General features: G+C 39.6%; 1 protein-coding gene across 1 annotated transcript; it reads right to left on the bottom strand.

The window, feature by feature from the left end:
• Window positions 1-227: 227 nt before the first annotated feature.
• Window positions 228-13,055, bottom strand: C9H5orf47 (chromosome 9 C5orf47 homolog). Its single transcript, XM_048435881.3, has 5 exons — window positions 12,718-13,055; window positions 4,657-4,742; window positions 3,206-3,304; window positions 1,713-1,757; window positions 228-741 (listed from the first exon to the last, which is right to left on the bottom strand). The coding sequence occupies exons 1-4, from the start codon at window positions 13,019-13,021 to the stop codon at window positions 1,737-1,739; spliced, it is 510 nt and encodes a 169-aa protein (XP_048291838.1). The 5' UTR covers window positions 13,022-13,055; the 3' UTR covers window positions 228-741; window positions 1,713-1,736.
• Between the last annotated feature and the right edge of the window lie 933 nt (window positions 13,056-13,988).

Genomic DNA, 13,988 nt, shown 5'->3' with positions numbered 1-13,988 from the left:
AATTGATGAATGAATGTTTCTACTCACAGAGACCAGAGGAAAGACTGATGAAGATGAGATGGGGGGAAATATGAAAATCTTATTTCCACAGCTCAATAGATATGTCCTCATGTTAGAAACTTGTAGTCTCAGATTGTAATGAAGAATCTAAAATACTGAACAAGTCATGATATTCAATGATATTTCAGAAGAAATTTCACATTGTATTTATGTTCTGTTCAACAAAATAGATTTAATATATTTCATCAAAATTTATTAAACAATAAATACAACATTGAGAACATTCATTTGCATGGAAGTCCTTAGAGTTGCCTGGTTCTAGAACAGTGGGACACTATCCAGCATGACACCCATTCAGTGACGTGAATGAACACTGACAGATGTAACAAAACAGGCTATGTTTCCACAAAGAGTTGACAGGTGGCACATACAGAAGCATAAGGTTGAACTACACCAAAAATCTTTGTCCACACGCTTCACAAATGTCATGCAGTCAAGTGTATGAACATGTTCCATTTGGAAATATAGTTGTGAGAACTAACATTTGACACTTCACTGAGGGATTCAGTACTGTCCAAAGTTGGATGGTGCGAGGAAACTGTGGACTGAACATGCACGGCCTAGGCCATTTGCCCAGGTACATGTCTTTCAACTGGAAGCAGGTGAATTTACTAGTCACTCGAAGAACATACAACCACAAAGCCAAGGTTGTTGGAATATCACAAAATGATTAAGTTGAAGCTAGAAAAGAAATAAAATTACAAATTATTGTACCTACCTTATATTCATGGGAATTTTGCATATTTCCACTTTGTAATAGCTTTGTAAGAGAAATGAGGAAGCCCACCCTCTCACTGATGCCGTCCCAGCTCATGTTCTGGTCTAAAATACATTTTCCTTACACCGCTCTTGCCTCATTCTCTTATTTACAAAAGTCTAATAGTCTAAGGCCAGCCCTCCCTCTATTATTTCCCAAATCTCAGAAAACTGATGAAACCTCCCCCTGCGTGTGAATTGGGGCCATGTGGTTGGGAAACCAGGGGCAACTAAAAAGAAAGGGGAAGGAAGAGACAATATGATCAGTGTAAAAATATAGACTAGTAGCGTATCTATGGAATAGTTGAAAATGCCAGAGGTCATGGGTAGGATAGAAAAACAGTGAGTTGTCGGGAAGTGAATATGAGAAGAAATAACAGGACGAGTAACTGCTCCTAGGGCACCAAGGGGAACAACTTAACATGAACAGAAAATGCAGTTAAAGTGCAGAGTGAGAAACATGACACAGACTGTAGCACACCGAGAGAGGAGTAGTGAGGTCAGGTCACATATGACAGCACATCCAAGAGGAAGGGAATGAAGCAGAGCAGAGTCATGTACAACAAGAAAAACTGCATGCTCACGTATGTTTATATATGTATGTATATGCACATATACACACAGATACAGACATATATGTGCATATATATATACATATACAGACACATGTATCATGGAGATGAGATCATGGAGAGAGTAGTTTCAAGGGCATAATAGAGAAGGGGCTTAAGTGAAAATTTAAATGTTAAAAAATGTTCAAAGAGGTGTGCTATGTGCCAAACACTGGGTTAAGGAAGGAAGTAGGTTGGAAGTGACAATGGGGATGTACCAAAGGTTAGAGAAATCAGGATACTAAGGAGGAAAAGATCTGATCAGTTATCTCAATGAATTCTCACCAGAGAAGACAGGAAGATTCACATTCATCTTGAACTAACTCCAATCTAGAAACAACATAAGAGAAGTTCAAGTTGACCTGTAACACTTATTTTTTGTTAACAAATACATATCAAGAGATAAAATTATATTATGTTTGCAACATATTAGCTTTATTAAACAATTATTTGATATAGTTCAAAACTCAAGGTAAAATAACAAATGTCAAAGATACATTTTATTTATGTTATTTTGGAAAGTCTGGCATATTAAGTTAGCAAATAATTTTTACCAGATGACTTTGGATTCACAGAAGGCTGAGATTCAAAAGACTGCCAAATTAAAGGCGCACAGTGAGCAGAACACTGCCCAGTTTCTCTGCACATTGCTGTTCAAACACCTTTTCCTTTGGGAAACTTTGACTATGTTCCTTCTTCCTACTGCCTCCCGACATAAGCTCATTCTGATTGGACAAGAGCAGAGAACTGGAGCACCTGAGTATGGACATCCGTTGTATGCTGCCCCTGCAAGCAACGTGCAGCGCGCTGACTGCTAACAGTCGTGCCTTTTATCCAATACTGTGTTACTTACAAACATTTTGTTACTGTTTTATTAAAACATTAAAAGTTGTCACTAAGCACTGAGACTTCATGGAAGCACTCATTGTAACAGGACATATTCTATATTGGAAGAAATGGAAACAACCATTTTGACTTATCAATTAATTATTAGTTATGCTAATTTTGTTCCAGTTAATATTTTGAAAGTCAAGAACATCCTTTATAAACCTTTTGAAATCTCATCAATTTACTTTGTGTATTTTGTCTATGTGAGTGTGTGTGTGTGTGTGTGTGTGTGTGCTCGCACACATGTTGGGGAAGGTAGCATGTAAATGGCAGTCCGAGGACCCCACTTGTGTTGCTTTTCACTTTGCACACGTGGTTCCTGGGGACTGACCTCAGGTTATCAAGCCTGCTGGTAAGCACCTGTACCTGCTGAGCCAGATTGCCAGTCTGAAAATCTGCAACTTTTCATGATTTTACCACAATAACTGTTACTAAACACTGGTGCAGCTTTAGGACAAGATTCAATTCCTGAGTTGCTTTATAGGAGTGAAATTGTGCCAAGGGCAGACTTTGTTAAATGAGGTACACTGGAATGCAGCATACACGGAAAGGAAATGGCAAGAAATTGGATGGAAGGTGTAGTTTTATATTACAGTTAACATGTTCTTCACCTGTATGGGTGTTTTGTGTTTAAAGACTAACATCCAAATACACATTTAATGGACATGTGTGTTCTTTCTATATAATTCCAGCCAGTGCTTGCCTTCTGCACCATTACACCCACATATACACTCAGGGTCTACCATACATCCCCTGTCTGAGTATGGCTTTATGTTTTTAACTATTCCTATACTTTAATATTGGCAGTTAGGAAATCTAATGCAATACAAGGTGAGTTACAATGCTTATATAACTTCATTTTTTACAAAATTTAAAATGTGCTAACTTACTTCACTAGATAAATTTTGGCACTTCAGTCTGTGTCTGTAGTTTTCATTTTCTGCAATCATTCTGGAAATGACTTGGCTAACTTTTTTCCACGCTAAGACCTTGAAAAGATAAACACAGTTAAGGAATGCTGGGCACAAGTGTGCAAGGCCTTTCGATGGAGGTAACCGAGAGTGACTGCTGGCCTGTGTGTTTGTCAATGTTATCAGTGTGAAACTATACACAGAGGACCATCAAGTCCATGACCCCAGGGGTCACTAACTTGTCTGACCTCTTCCTGCAGTGTTCAAATGACCTCTCCCAGATGATGCTGCCTTTGAGAAGAAAAGAAAAGAAAAGAAAAGAAAAGAAAAGAAAAAGACAATGTCTGCAAAATCTTGCTAAGTGGGTCCAGCACATCAATTTTCAAAAGGTACTAAAATACTGAATTTCTATTCCTGTTTATGCTTCATTTATAATGTATTTAATTCTCGGTAAGAATTAACTAGTTCTTCTAAGAGATAGCCAGACAAAGTTACTAGAGATTATGAACATACTACAATAGAAAAAAACCTATAAAATCAAATATCTACATCTAGACTTTTTTTTTGTTACTTAGCAGTTTAACATTTGACAAGCATTTAAATGTCATCTAAAAGCATCTTTACATACTAAGCAATGGGATGAAAAGTGTGCCTGTAAATCCCTTACCCCAGGGCACAGCACATGATGTTTAGAGGTAAGCACTGGCCTGTTCCTATCTCCTCACCCAAAGGAAAATGGCTTTTGAAGGAAGCAGGTCTCAGTGCAGGGGAGGACTGCAGCTTACTTCAGATATATCTGGTAAAGTGTTAGTCACCTTGAGCACTGTTTTAGACCATGCATGGACTATACACCAAACACGCAGGAATTTATGTGACATGCTCAACTAATAAATTCTTTCAAGTAAAATGGCAATCATAGATGAGCACAGCCACTTCTCTGAAGTATATTCAAAATGCCTGAGTTACCATGACATTTGGCAACCAGTGGTGAGAAAGGTTCAGCAATAAAGTTCATCTTTGTCATCTTCCTGCCTAAAAAGTCACATTCTTTGCTTTGGAAAGAGCAAAGTGACACCAGCGTAGATATATTCTTTCCTATGAAGCCTGTGATCTTCCTAAGCTGCTTTATATATAGCAGTTAGCAATACTCTGTGGAACATAGGTTATGCTTTGAAAGAAATCTCTTGGCAGGTTATCTTTACATTAAAATGCATTTTATATCTTCAAATATCAGAACTATTCTTCATAGTTCATAAATATTTCCAAGCTCAGTACCATTTTTGGCCAAGTTTCTTCTATTTTCTCATTTCAGAAAATTAAGTTATGAAGGAGATGGACTTTCTTTCATTGTCCTGGAACCTTTGTACACTGTATTTACAGAGGGAGGTCTAAAACTTACACACTATTAATTCTCCTTTAGAGCAACATACCTTTTTCATTTCCTTCATTGTTTTGGAGGCCTCATTCAGTGGTATGGGGAAATCAAACTCTTTCGCTGAAGTTTTCTGTTTTAAACCTATTTTTTTAAGAAAAGAAAGATATCAAAATTAATACATATTGTAAAAAGCACTATCCTGAAAACAGAGGTCATAGCAATGTCTCCGAAGCTCTCTGGGGGGGTGTTTAGTCTTGGTGCTCTATTTCTGTTGACTCTCTGGAGTCCTTCTCTCTGCTGCCTTTGCCTTCAGCACAGCTACTTTAACTCCCCACTTCACTCCTGACAGACTACCCTCTATACCTGGCTTTCCTCTGCACATTCAACAGCTTTCCAGGAAACATTCTTGGATCCTACAAACCATGATGGGTTATCACAGAACTTCACAGTTTGCTTGAGAAGTGTCTTTTCCTCTCTGGTAATTCAGTTCTAGTTTTTAGATAGTAGGTACATAATACATTACATTTGTTGAATGAATTAAAATGTGTTCCCAAATGGCATTTACGAATTTGAGATGCATATGCCACTGATTCTGGGTGGGGCACAGACATGAGATGAAGGATCTTGGTTAAGTCACATTGTGAGAAATTCATTCCCTTGCCAACTCTTTCAGTCTTCCAGGAACAGAGGAAGCCTGAGTTTGCTCACGTGTAATTTAGAGATCTCCAAGACTTGCTGTTTTTTCTTTATGATACAGACACCTTCTAGCAGGAAACCTATTGACTACAATTGAACAATATTGTTTTCCCATTATTAGCTTGTAATTATTTTCTCTTCTTAGCAAACACACACACAGTGTTCTAATGAAATTTAGATAAGAGGAGAAAATTATCTATTTAAATAAATACACTAAGTAAACTAGCACACACATGCAGATATGGCATGAAAACTCAAGTCTGAGAAGTTCTGCTTAGATTTATCTTCCCCTTTGAATGCCACAACTTTCAGAGCAGAATGTTTTCATCATTTCCACCGTTTCCTACTTATGAGACTCACCTAATCTGTTCCTATACTCTTTAAAGTAAGATAGGGGCCATGAAGTCTATTAAAAACACAGCGAGAAGTAAAACACATGTGCACAAGAGAAACATTTCTTCCATTTCTTCCTGTGCTGTGACTGGGCACCAGGGTGTGCTACATCATGGATTTAGTACCAACTTATGCTCCCAGTCTTCCTCTGGTTCTTGTTGCCCACGCTCTGACCCTATCAAGCTGTACTTGTAGCTCCTCCCTGGTCACTGGCAATCGTCATTCATCCCCCACACTCTGCTCACACATTTCTCTACCTGTAACTTGTCCATATCTCAGCCTCATGTGAAAAATCCAAGTAGCATTCTCTGCCATGATGCCTTCCTTGACTCCGTCATCCTCCAATTATTCACCGTTTCCAGAGTATCCATCTGTACACCTCCACACTAGCACTTCTCATCTTTACTTATGACACATGACTATTCCAAGCACAGTGACAGGGAACCAGGCTGACCTATTAGTCTTCCCTGAAATGTTAGCTTTGTCTGCTGCTTGCCCCTTGGCTTTCATAGCACCAGCACATCGGAGAATGGCTTACCAGCCTGACTTCATTAGGCACCTGTCTCTAGTGACATCATCCCACCAATCAATCCCATCTTTAGGGGTTATAGAAATGAAAATCACACTACGATTTAATCAAAAACTTGTTTTTCATTCATTCAGTAAACGTTTAGTACATGTTGTTAGTCATTCTTGTTCCTCCAAGCCATCTGCTCACTGTGCCAACATTTACTGGGTGCTTATTCCATGCCAAACACCACATTAGGTGCACAGCACGAGCTGAGTTATTTAATCTTCACAGCGACCCCTTGAGGATGAAATCATTATCTACACTTGAAAGGCGATAAATTTTAGAATCAGGCTGGATAAATGGCAATATTATATTCCAGTAATTAACAGAGCTATGGTTGTCTTTCTGACTTCAAAGCCAGAGCTCTTGACCATCTCTCCTGTCCCACCAGAAATGTCTCCATTTCTGTCCTCTTGATTGTCTGTCTTGTGCCTCTTTCTGTCTCTGAACTTGATCAGGTCTCTTTCTTTCAGCACTCACACCTGCTGACTTATGTACCCATTACTCACATGTGAGTCTTTTGAGTATAGAATAGTCATCTGATATTTCCATTAGCATTCTACCAATTGTTTACAACATGGTAGATGCTAAATGGATGAATAATTCATTTTTAGTTCCCACGAAATTCTAACAAATGTTCATTTAGTATGAAATACAACCAAGACTGAGTAAACCCACGTACTTTATACTCCTTTGGCTTAGCCCAGGTGCAAGTGTCTCTCAAGGCCCTCTTCCCTTGAATACATTCCTGGTTTTACAATCTCAGCAAGGAGGTTATGGAAGTTAATAGCTTTGCTCTTCACACAGTGGCCCAGTACAGATATATCAGCCACAGCCTCAACTCTTCCCTCTCTCTTCCAATCAGTTATCAGGTCTGTCTATTTTCCTCTACAGCTTCAACCCTGGGCTTTCAATTTCTACCGGACTACTATCACGGCCTTGGAGCTGTTTTCCATCCTCTTATCAGCTGTAAAGCCAAATTAAATCCATCCTGTATCTGAAAATACTAAATAAATAAATAACAAGACATATCAGAACATGAAGTGCAGAGAAGATATTTAAGTATGTAATCCAAAGGACCAAATCCCACACAGGGTACCAAGCAAGCAGTTGACTGGAACAGACTCGGGCAAAAAGGGAAACCAGGATTCTTAAGGAAAATCTTTCTGGCATGGTTTCTGGAAGAGGGGAGAGGGAATGGTCATAAACTGAGTTATGAAGGAAACACCGCTAATATGTAAGACAGTGGAGATACCAGGAATACCATTATCTGATCACAATGCAAGAAAACTAGAAATCACTAACAAAACCAAAGGACTAGGAAGGTCTCAGAATTTCAAACCTTTAAAATATGCTAAGCTGTACCAGTGTCATATGAATGTGCAGAAAGAAATTATAGAACATTTTAAAAATCAGGAGTGGAATATTACATATAGAGATGTGTGGGTGGTACTAAAAGTGGTTAAAACAAATCCGCCATACTAAATGCTTCCGGGTTTTAAAAAGTAAATGAAATGCCTGATTTTCACTCTACATATTCAACACAATCCTGATAAAAATTTCAATGATATTCTTCATACAAGCAGAAAACAGCAATATTAAAACTCATTTGAAAGCACAAAGTATCCAGAAGAGGCAAAGCAATTCTGAATAAAAAAGAATAATGCTGATGCTATCAACATGCTTAATGTTGAATCACATGACAGGCCACAGTAACAAACATCACGGTCCTGAGGACGTGTAAAATGATGGACAGAACAGGGAGTCCAGCTAGAAACCAGCACAACTAGGCACCGAGTTCTGACAAAGATGGGCAAGATGGGCAAAACAGCATTGGAGAAAAGACAGCCTCACCTACAAATGGTGGAATGGGATGCCCACATGCAGAAGAAACTAGTCTCCATTTCTTACCCTACACACACACACACACACACACACACACACACACACACAAAACCCACTCCGAATGGGGGAAAGAACTTTAATATAAGATCTGAAGCTGGAAAAAGTAGACAGCAAACTTCAAGATTTAGGTAAAGGAAGGACTTTCTGTGTAGGATCCCAGTTGCCAAGGGAATAAGGTCAACAATCAACAAATGGGATCTCACAAAAAGAAAAATCTGTGTAACAAAGCGAACAATTGAGTAAAGAGAGGCCACAGACCAGAGAAATATCTGCCAGCCACACATCTGAGAGGATTAGTCAGTGGAATAAACAAAGAGCTAAAAAACTGATCAATAAGAAAGCAACACTCCCCCCCCCCCCCCGCCCCACAAATGAAATAATGAAAGGAATAGACGATTCGGAAAGGAGGAAATACAAATCATCAATAAATATATGAAAAACTGCTGAACCTCACTAGTCATTGGAGAAGTTCCAACTAAAATCACATTGATATATATTATCTTAGTCTGAATGTCAGTCATTTAAGGAAGCAACAGGGTTGGCAAGGTGTGGTTTAGAAGGTAAAAACTCCCTGCCACCAAGCCTGACAAACTGAGTTTGATCCCTGAAGCCCACATGGCAGGAGAGAACTGACTCCCACAAGTTGTTTCCTAATGCACACACAGGATATGGCTGATACACACATGCAACAGGTAGATGGATGGATGGATAATTTTAACAAAAATTTAAGAGGAAAACAACAATAAATTATGGCATAGAGGTGGACAAATCTAGAAATCCTGATCCTTATTAATATCTGGGGGGGGGGATGTAAACTAGTCCAAATTCTATAGAAATCAATATGGAGGAGTCTAAAAAAAATCTAAAAAATAGATCTATCACATAGCCCAGTTATATCAATCCTGAGTATTTACCCAAAAGACCCAGGTCAACATATCATGGAGATACTTGAACATCAATATTTATGCAAAAGTATTCATAACAGCTTTGTTTTGGGAAAAACCTTGGAGTCCAGCAACAGATTTTTTTATCCATAAAGAAGAATGAAATTTCATTGTTTTCAGGGAAATGAATACAACTGGACTCAATCATGTTAAGCAAATTAGGCTTGTCTCAGAAAGACAAATATTACATGCTTTCATCCATTCCTAGATTTTACATAGTCACATAAAATCACGTGTATATAGATTAAATGAAAGTAAGTGAAACTGTCTAAGGGAGCAAATGAAGGGTTGAAAGAAGGGAATTGGGTAAGGGGTTGGGGTATATTCAATATACAATATATCTAAAAATTTCAATGTACTTTGAAATTATTAAAAAAATAAATGCCCAATTTTTAGTATAAAATGAAAAAGTCCACCAAAAGAAAGCACAAAGAAAAAATATAAGGTTAAGAAGTTGGTATTAACGAGGAACAAACAAGAAAAAAAATGCATAAGCGGGTGGTAGTGGCACATGCCTTTCTTTAATCCCAGCACTCGGGAAACAGAGGCAGGCAGATCTCTGTGAGTTCGCGACCAGCCTGGTCTACAGAGCAAGTTCCAGGATGGCCAGGCCTACACAGAGAAACCCTGTCTTGAAAAATAAAACAAAACAAAAATACTTAATAAATCAAAATCTTGTTTTAAAAATAAAATGCTAATGTCATCAGTACAAAGGGAGAAAGAACATGCTACATATATAAAACAGAAACAAATTGTGAAGGAGGAATGATCGTTAAAGCTGGGTAAACTCAGAATTAAACACACTAGTTGCAGGCCTCAGCAGAAACACGTGTGTAATTGCTTAAGAAAATACATGCTATCAAAAATCAACATCTCAAGAGTCAGAAATTGTAAACAAACCAGTTTCTATGGCATAGAGAAAATTAAATTATCCCACAAAACCTGAGGCCCAGATGGTTTTGCAGAAGAATTTTATCAAGATTACATAGTTCCAATGTTCCAAAAACTATTCCAGTAGATAGAAAAGGAAGAAAGATTCCCAATTACTTGTATGAAGTAAGTATAACTCTGATACCAAAATCAAGTAAAGAAATACATAGAAAAAATACAGGTCACTATATCTCATGAACATCAATGAAAAATTCTAAGCAACTTACTATTAGAGCCTGCCACTATATAAAAAATAATCCAACACAAACAAGTGAAATTTATTTCAACACTGTAAAAGGTTGGTTCAGTATTTGGAAACCTGTGTGTGTGTGTGTGTCACACTACACATAACTAACTATAAGGAAAATATTATCAGCATAGATTATAGTAAGCCTTTGACAAAATTTAAAGTCTATTCATAATAAATAAAAAAATACTGAAGATAATAAAAGTAGATATACCTTTTTATACTCTAAATATTCAGTCTTAGTCCTAAAACCAGTACTTTATTTAATGGAGAAATGCTAGAGGCATTTCTCCTAAGAATAAGAACAAGGTAAGGGGTCGACTATCTCTACAACTATTTACCCTCACAAGAGCTATTAGCCAGAATAATTAGACAAAAATTATTGTAGACATAAAAATGAATAAAATAAATTATCTCTGTTTACAAATGACACATACCAGCTGGGCATGTAGTGCACACCTTTAATCTCAGCACTTGGGAGGCAAAGGCAGGTAGATCTCTGTGAGTTCAAGGCCAGCTGGAGATACATAGTGAGATGTATAAATAAATACATAATAATAATAATATTATTATTATTCACAAGTAATATATACCTGGAAAATATATGAGGATCAGTGACGGAACTAACTATAATAATATAAGTGGTTGGTGAATTAATAGGATCTAAAATTAACATGCAAAATTGAATAGGCCTAAGGAAGAGAAGTCGGTCACAGAAGCTCACATATAAAGACTCCATTTAGATATGTCCAAAATAAGTAAATCTATGGAGACAACGTAGATTAGTACTTGCTTAGGGCGAAGATTAGTGGGTAGTGGGGCCAAAGGTGATGGGATATGATGCCTGCTGTTGGCTGCAGTTTCTCTGTGACAGAACAAGCATGCTAGAATGGGGCGTTATGTTCATAACTCTGCAGATGTTGTCAGAAACAGTAACTTGTGTACTATAAATGGGTGACTGTGTACATTGTTAATGAAATCTTAGTAAAGTTGTTTTTAAAAGTGTAGGTGTGCTGGGCATGGTGACACATGCTCTTAATCCCAGAGTTTGGGAGGCAGAGGTAGACAGATCTCTGAGTTCGAAGCCACCCTAGTCAACAGAGTGAGTTACAGAATAGCCAGGATTGTTACACAGAGAAACCCTGTCTCAAAAAACCAATAACCAAAACAAACAAACAAACACACAAACAGCCCCAAACAAACCAAACAAACTAAAAAAATCAAGTATAGTTGTAAAGCTGAACCCTCAAATCAGATGAGCTTTGGGAATGACTGCAATGTTTTATACCTTGACTGTGATGTATGAAATATGTAATCTTGCAAACCTCTTCAAAACACACAAAAACTAATCCTTACTAAAATTTTAAATGATAGGCTTTGCATACATTTCTAATGCATTATGTAGTAAGGAACTCCACTTACAATAGGAAAGATTAAATACCAGGAAGTAAGTTTACCTAGATTTATGCAAAATCTATAATGAATAATTTTGTTTTGAGATATGGTTTCTCTGGGTAGCCCTGGCTGTTCTAGAACTCTCTATGTAGACCAGGCTGGCTTCAAACCCAGAAATTCACGTGTCTCAGCCTCCTTAATGCTGGGATTAAAAGCATGGGCCACCATGTGAATACATTTTTATTTATTTATTATTTAAAACATTCCTGACAGAATTCGAAAGTAGACTGAACAAACAGAACTACATCTTCTGTGTTTTAATAGGATTTAACATTTCCAAGATTTTATATTTTATATAGATTATATAATATACATATAATTACACATATACATATTATATAATATACATATAATTACATAATCTATATAAATCAAGTAATTAGCAATTTTTTATTGCATATGTATGGGGGTTTTGTTTATGTACCACTTAGATGCCTGATGCCCAAGGAGGCCAGAAGAGGGCGTCAAATTCCCTGGAACTCGAGTTATAAGGAGTAATGTCGGTGCTAGGGACAAAACCTGGGTCACCTGGAAGAGTAGCCAGTGCTACTAACCCATTGGGCCATCTCTCCAGCTCATGTAATAAACAATTTCAATAAATTTCAGTGAGAATAACTAAGCATGCCAAACTCCCATTTCTCTGAGGGATTCAAGTAGCTACATTCAAGAACTTCTATCAGGTTTCTGGGTTATCTTAAATGTCCTGCAGCCCTTTTTCAGGCCACCCAATTAAGTAAATTAGAGGGGTTCTCCTAGTCCATGGCTCCAAGACAGACTGAGGGAGGGCTGAGCCTGGCTGCCTACTGACGCGAATGTATGTGACGACTGACGGGAAGGCTAACAGGAAGACTGACATAAGGGATGACAGAAGACTGGAAGGAAGGCTGACAGGCAGCCTGACTGACTGAGGGCAGCATTCACAAGATGGCAGCACAGTTGCCCACAGCACCAGCCCTGACAGGAGGGTCCCGCCACCTGCTCGCGCCGCTTGCTCCAGGCCCCTGGGCGCTCCAGGCGCTCGCGACCTCCGCAGCTGGAAAGAGGTGGAGTCGGGGATGGCGGTGACCCGGGCCTGGGTGCCGGTGGGCAGCTCTCGTCCCGAGGGCCCACTCTCCACGGCCGCTCGCTCCACGGCGGAGCAGGCCCCGAGCCCTGGGCCTTGATGGCGGAGACCTCGGGGGGCCCTCAACTGCCACACGCCACCGCGGTGCGAGGCGAAGCGGGTCACGTAGACCAAGGGAGGCCCCTGCGGCCGTTGGTGGCTGCCGGCCGGAACCATCTCTGTCTTCTGCTGTAACGGAAGGGTCTCAGCTCCGACACGGGCAGCACTAGGGGGTGTGTGGGGTGGTGGTGGGGAGACCACGTGCAGCGGGTGGGTGGGGGAGGGGAGATGCTGGGGACGGACCAATGAGAGCAGTGGGCGGGGCTTCCTAGACCCTCCCCCCCCAATGGGGCGAGGCCGGGGAACTGGAGGCCAGAACCCTGGAGGAGCCTGGTACTGGGTTTGGGAAGTTGAGGAGTGGACCACTGAGTAGCTGAGAGTCAGGGCTGGAGGTAAAGAAGGAATTAAGGAGATGAGGGACGCTAGGCGGCTAGAAGGCAGGAGCCTAGGGAGGACCTCTCTGCCCGAAGTTGGGAGGCAAGGAAAGCCATAGTGAAGGGGTAACAGGAAGGTCCATAGTGGAGGGGATGGTCTTTTCTATCAAGTACTATAAAACGTGTTCAGGATAAGGAATTAAAATATTTTATTGTTAAGACTTTTATGCAATGTAAAAGTTTTCCTCTCCACCCAGGAAAACTGTGATTTTCACAAATGCCCATGACTCTATTCTAGGAATCTGATGGCTTGGAGCAGTGACATTTTTCGCTTTCCTCCTCTGTTTCCTATAAGCCGATTCCTTTCTGTTTTTTGTTTGCTGTGGTTTTGTTTTTCCTTTCTTTTCTTTTCTTTTTTTCTAGACAGGGTCTCTGTGCAGCCCTGGCTCTCCTGGAACTCACTCTGTAGACCAGGCTGGCCTCGAACTCAGAGATCTGCCTGCCTCTGCCTCACTGCTGTAGGATTTATAAACCAATGCTTTTCAGACTAGTCACTCAAATAAGGTTGGGAGATCAGACCCCAGCCAATGAAGACAAGGCACAGGCACCACCTGGGTTAGAACTGAAACCAAGTGCACTTCCTGCTTCAGTGTTCTCTCTTCCCAGTGCACACTTGCTCATGAGTAAAGTTTGCCTGGTCCAGACACTCC

The sequence above is a fragment of the Myodes glareolus genome, chromosome 9 (genome assembly GCF_982192425.1).
Source record: "Myodes glareolus chromosome 9, mMyoGla1.1, whole genome shotgun sequence".
In the NCBI taxonomy this organism is placed as follows: domain Eukaryota; kingdom Metazoa; phylum Chordata; class Mammalia; order Rodentia; family Cricetidae; genus Myodes; species Myodes glareolus.
The sequence above is the reverse complement of the archived record's forward strand: the minus strand, read 5'-3'. Positions and strand labels throughout refer to the sequence as shown.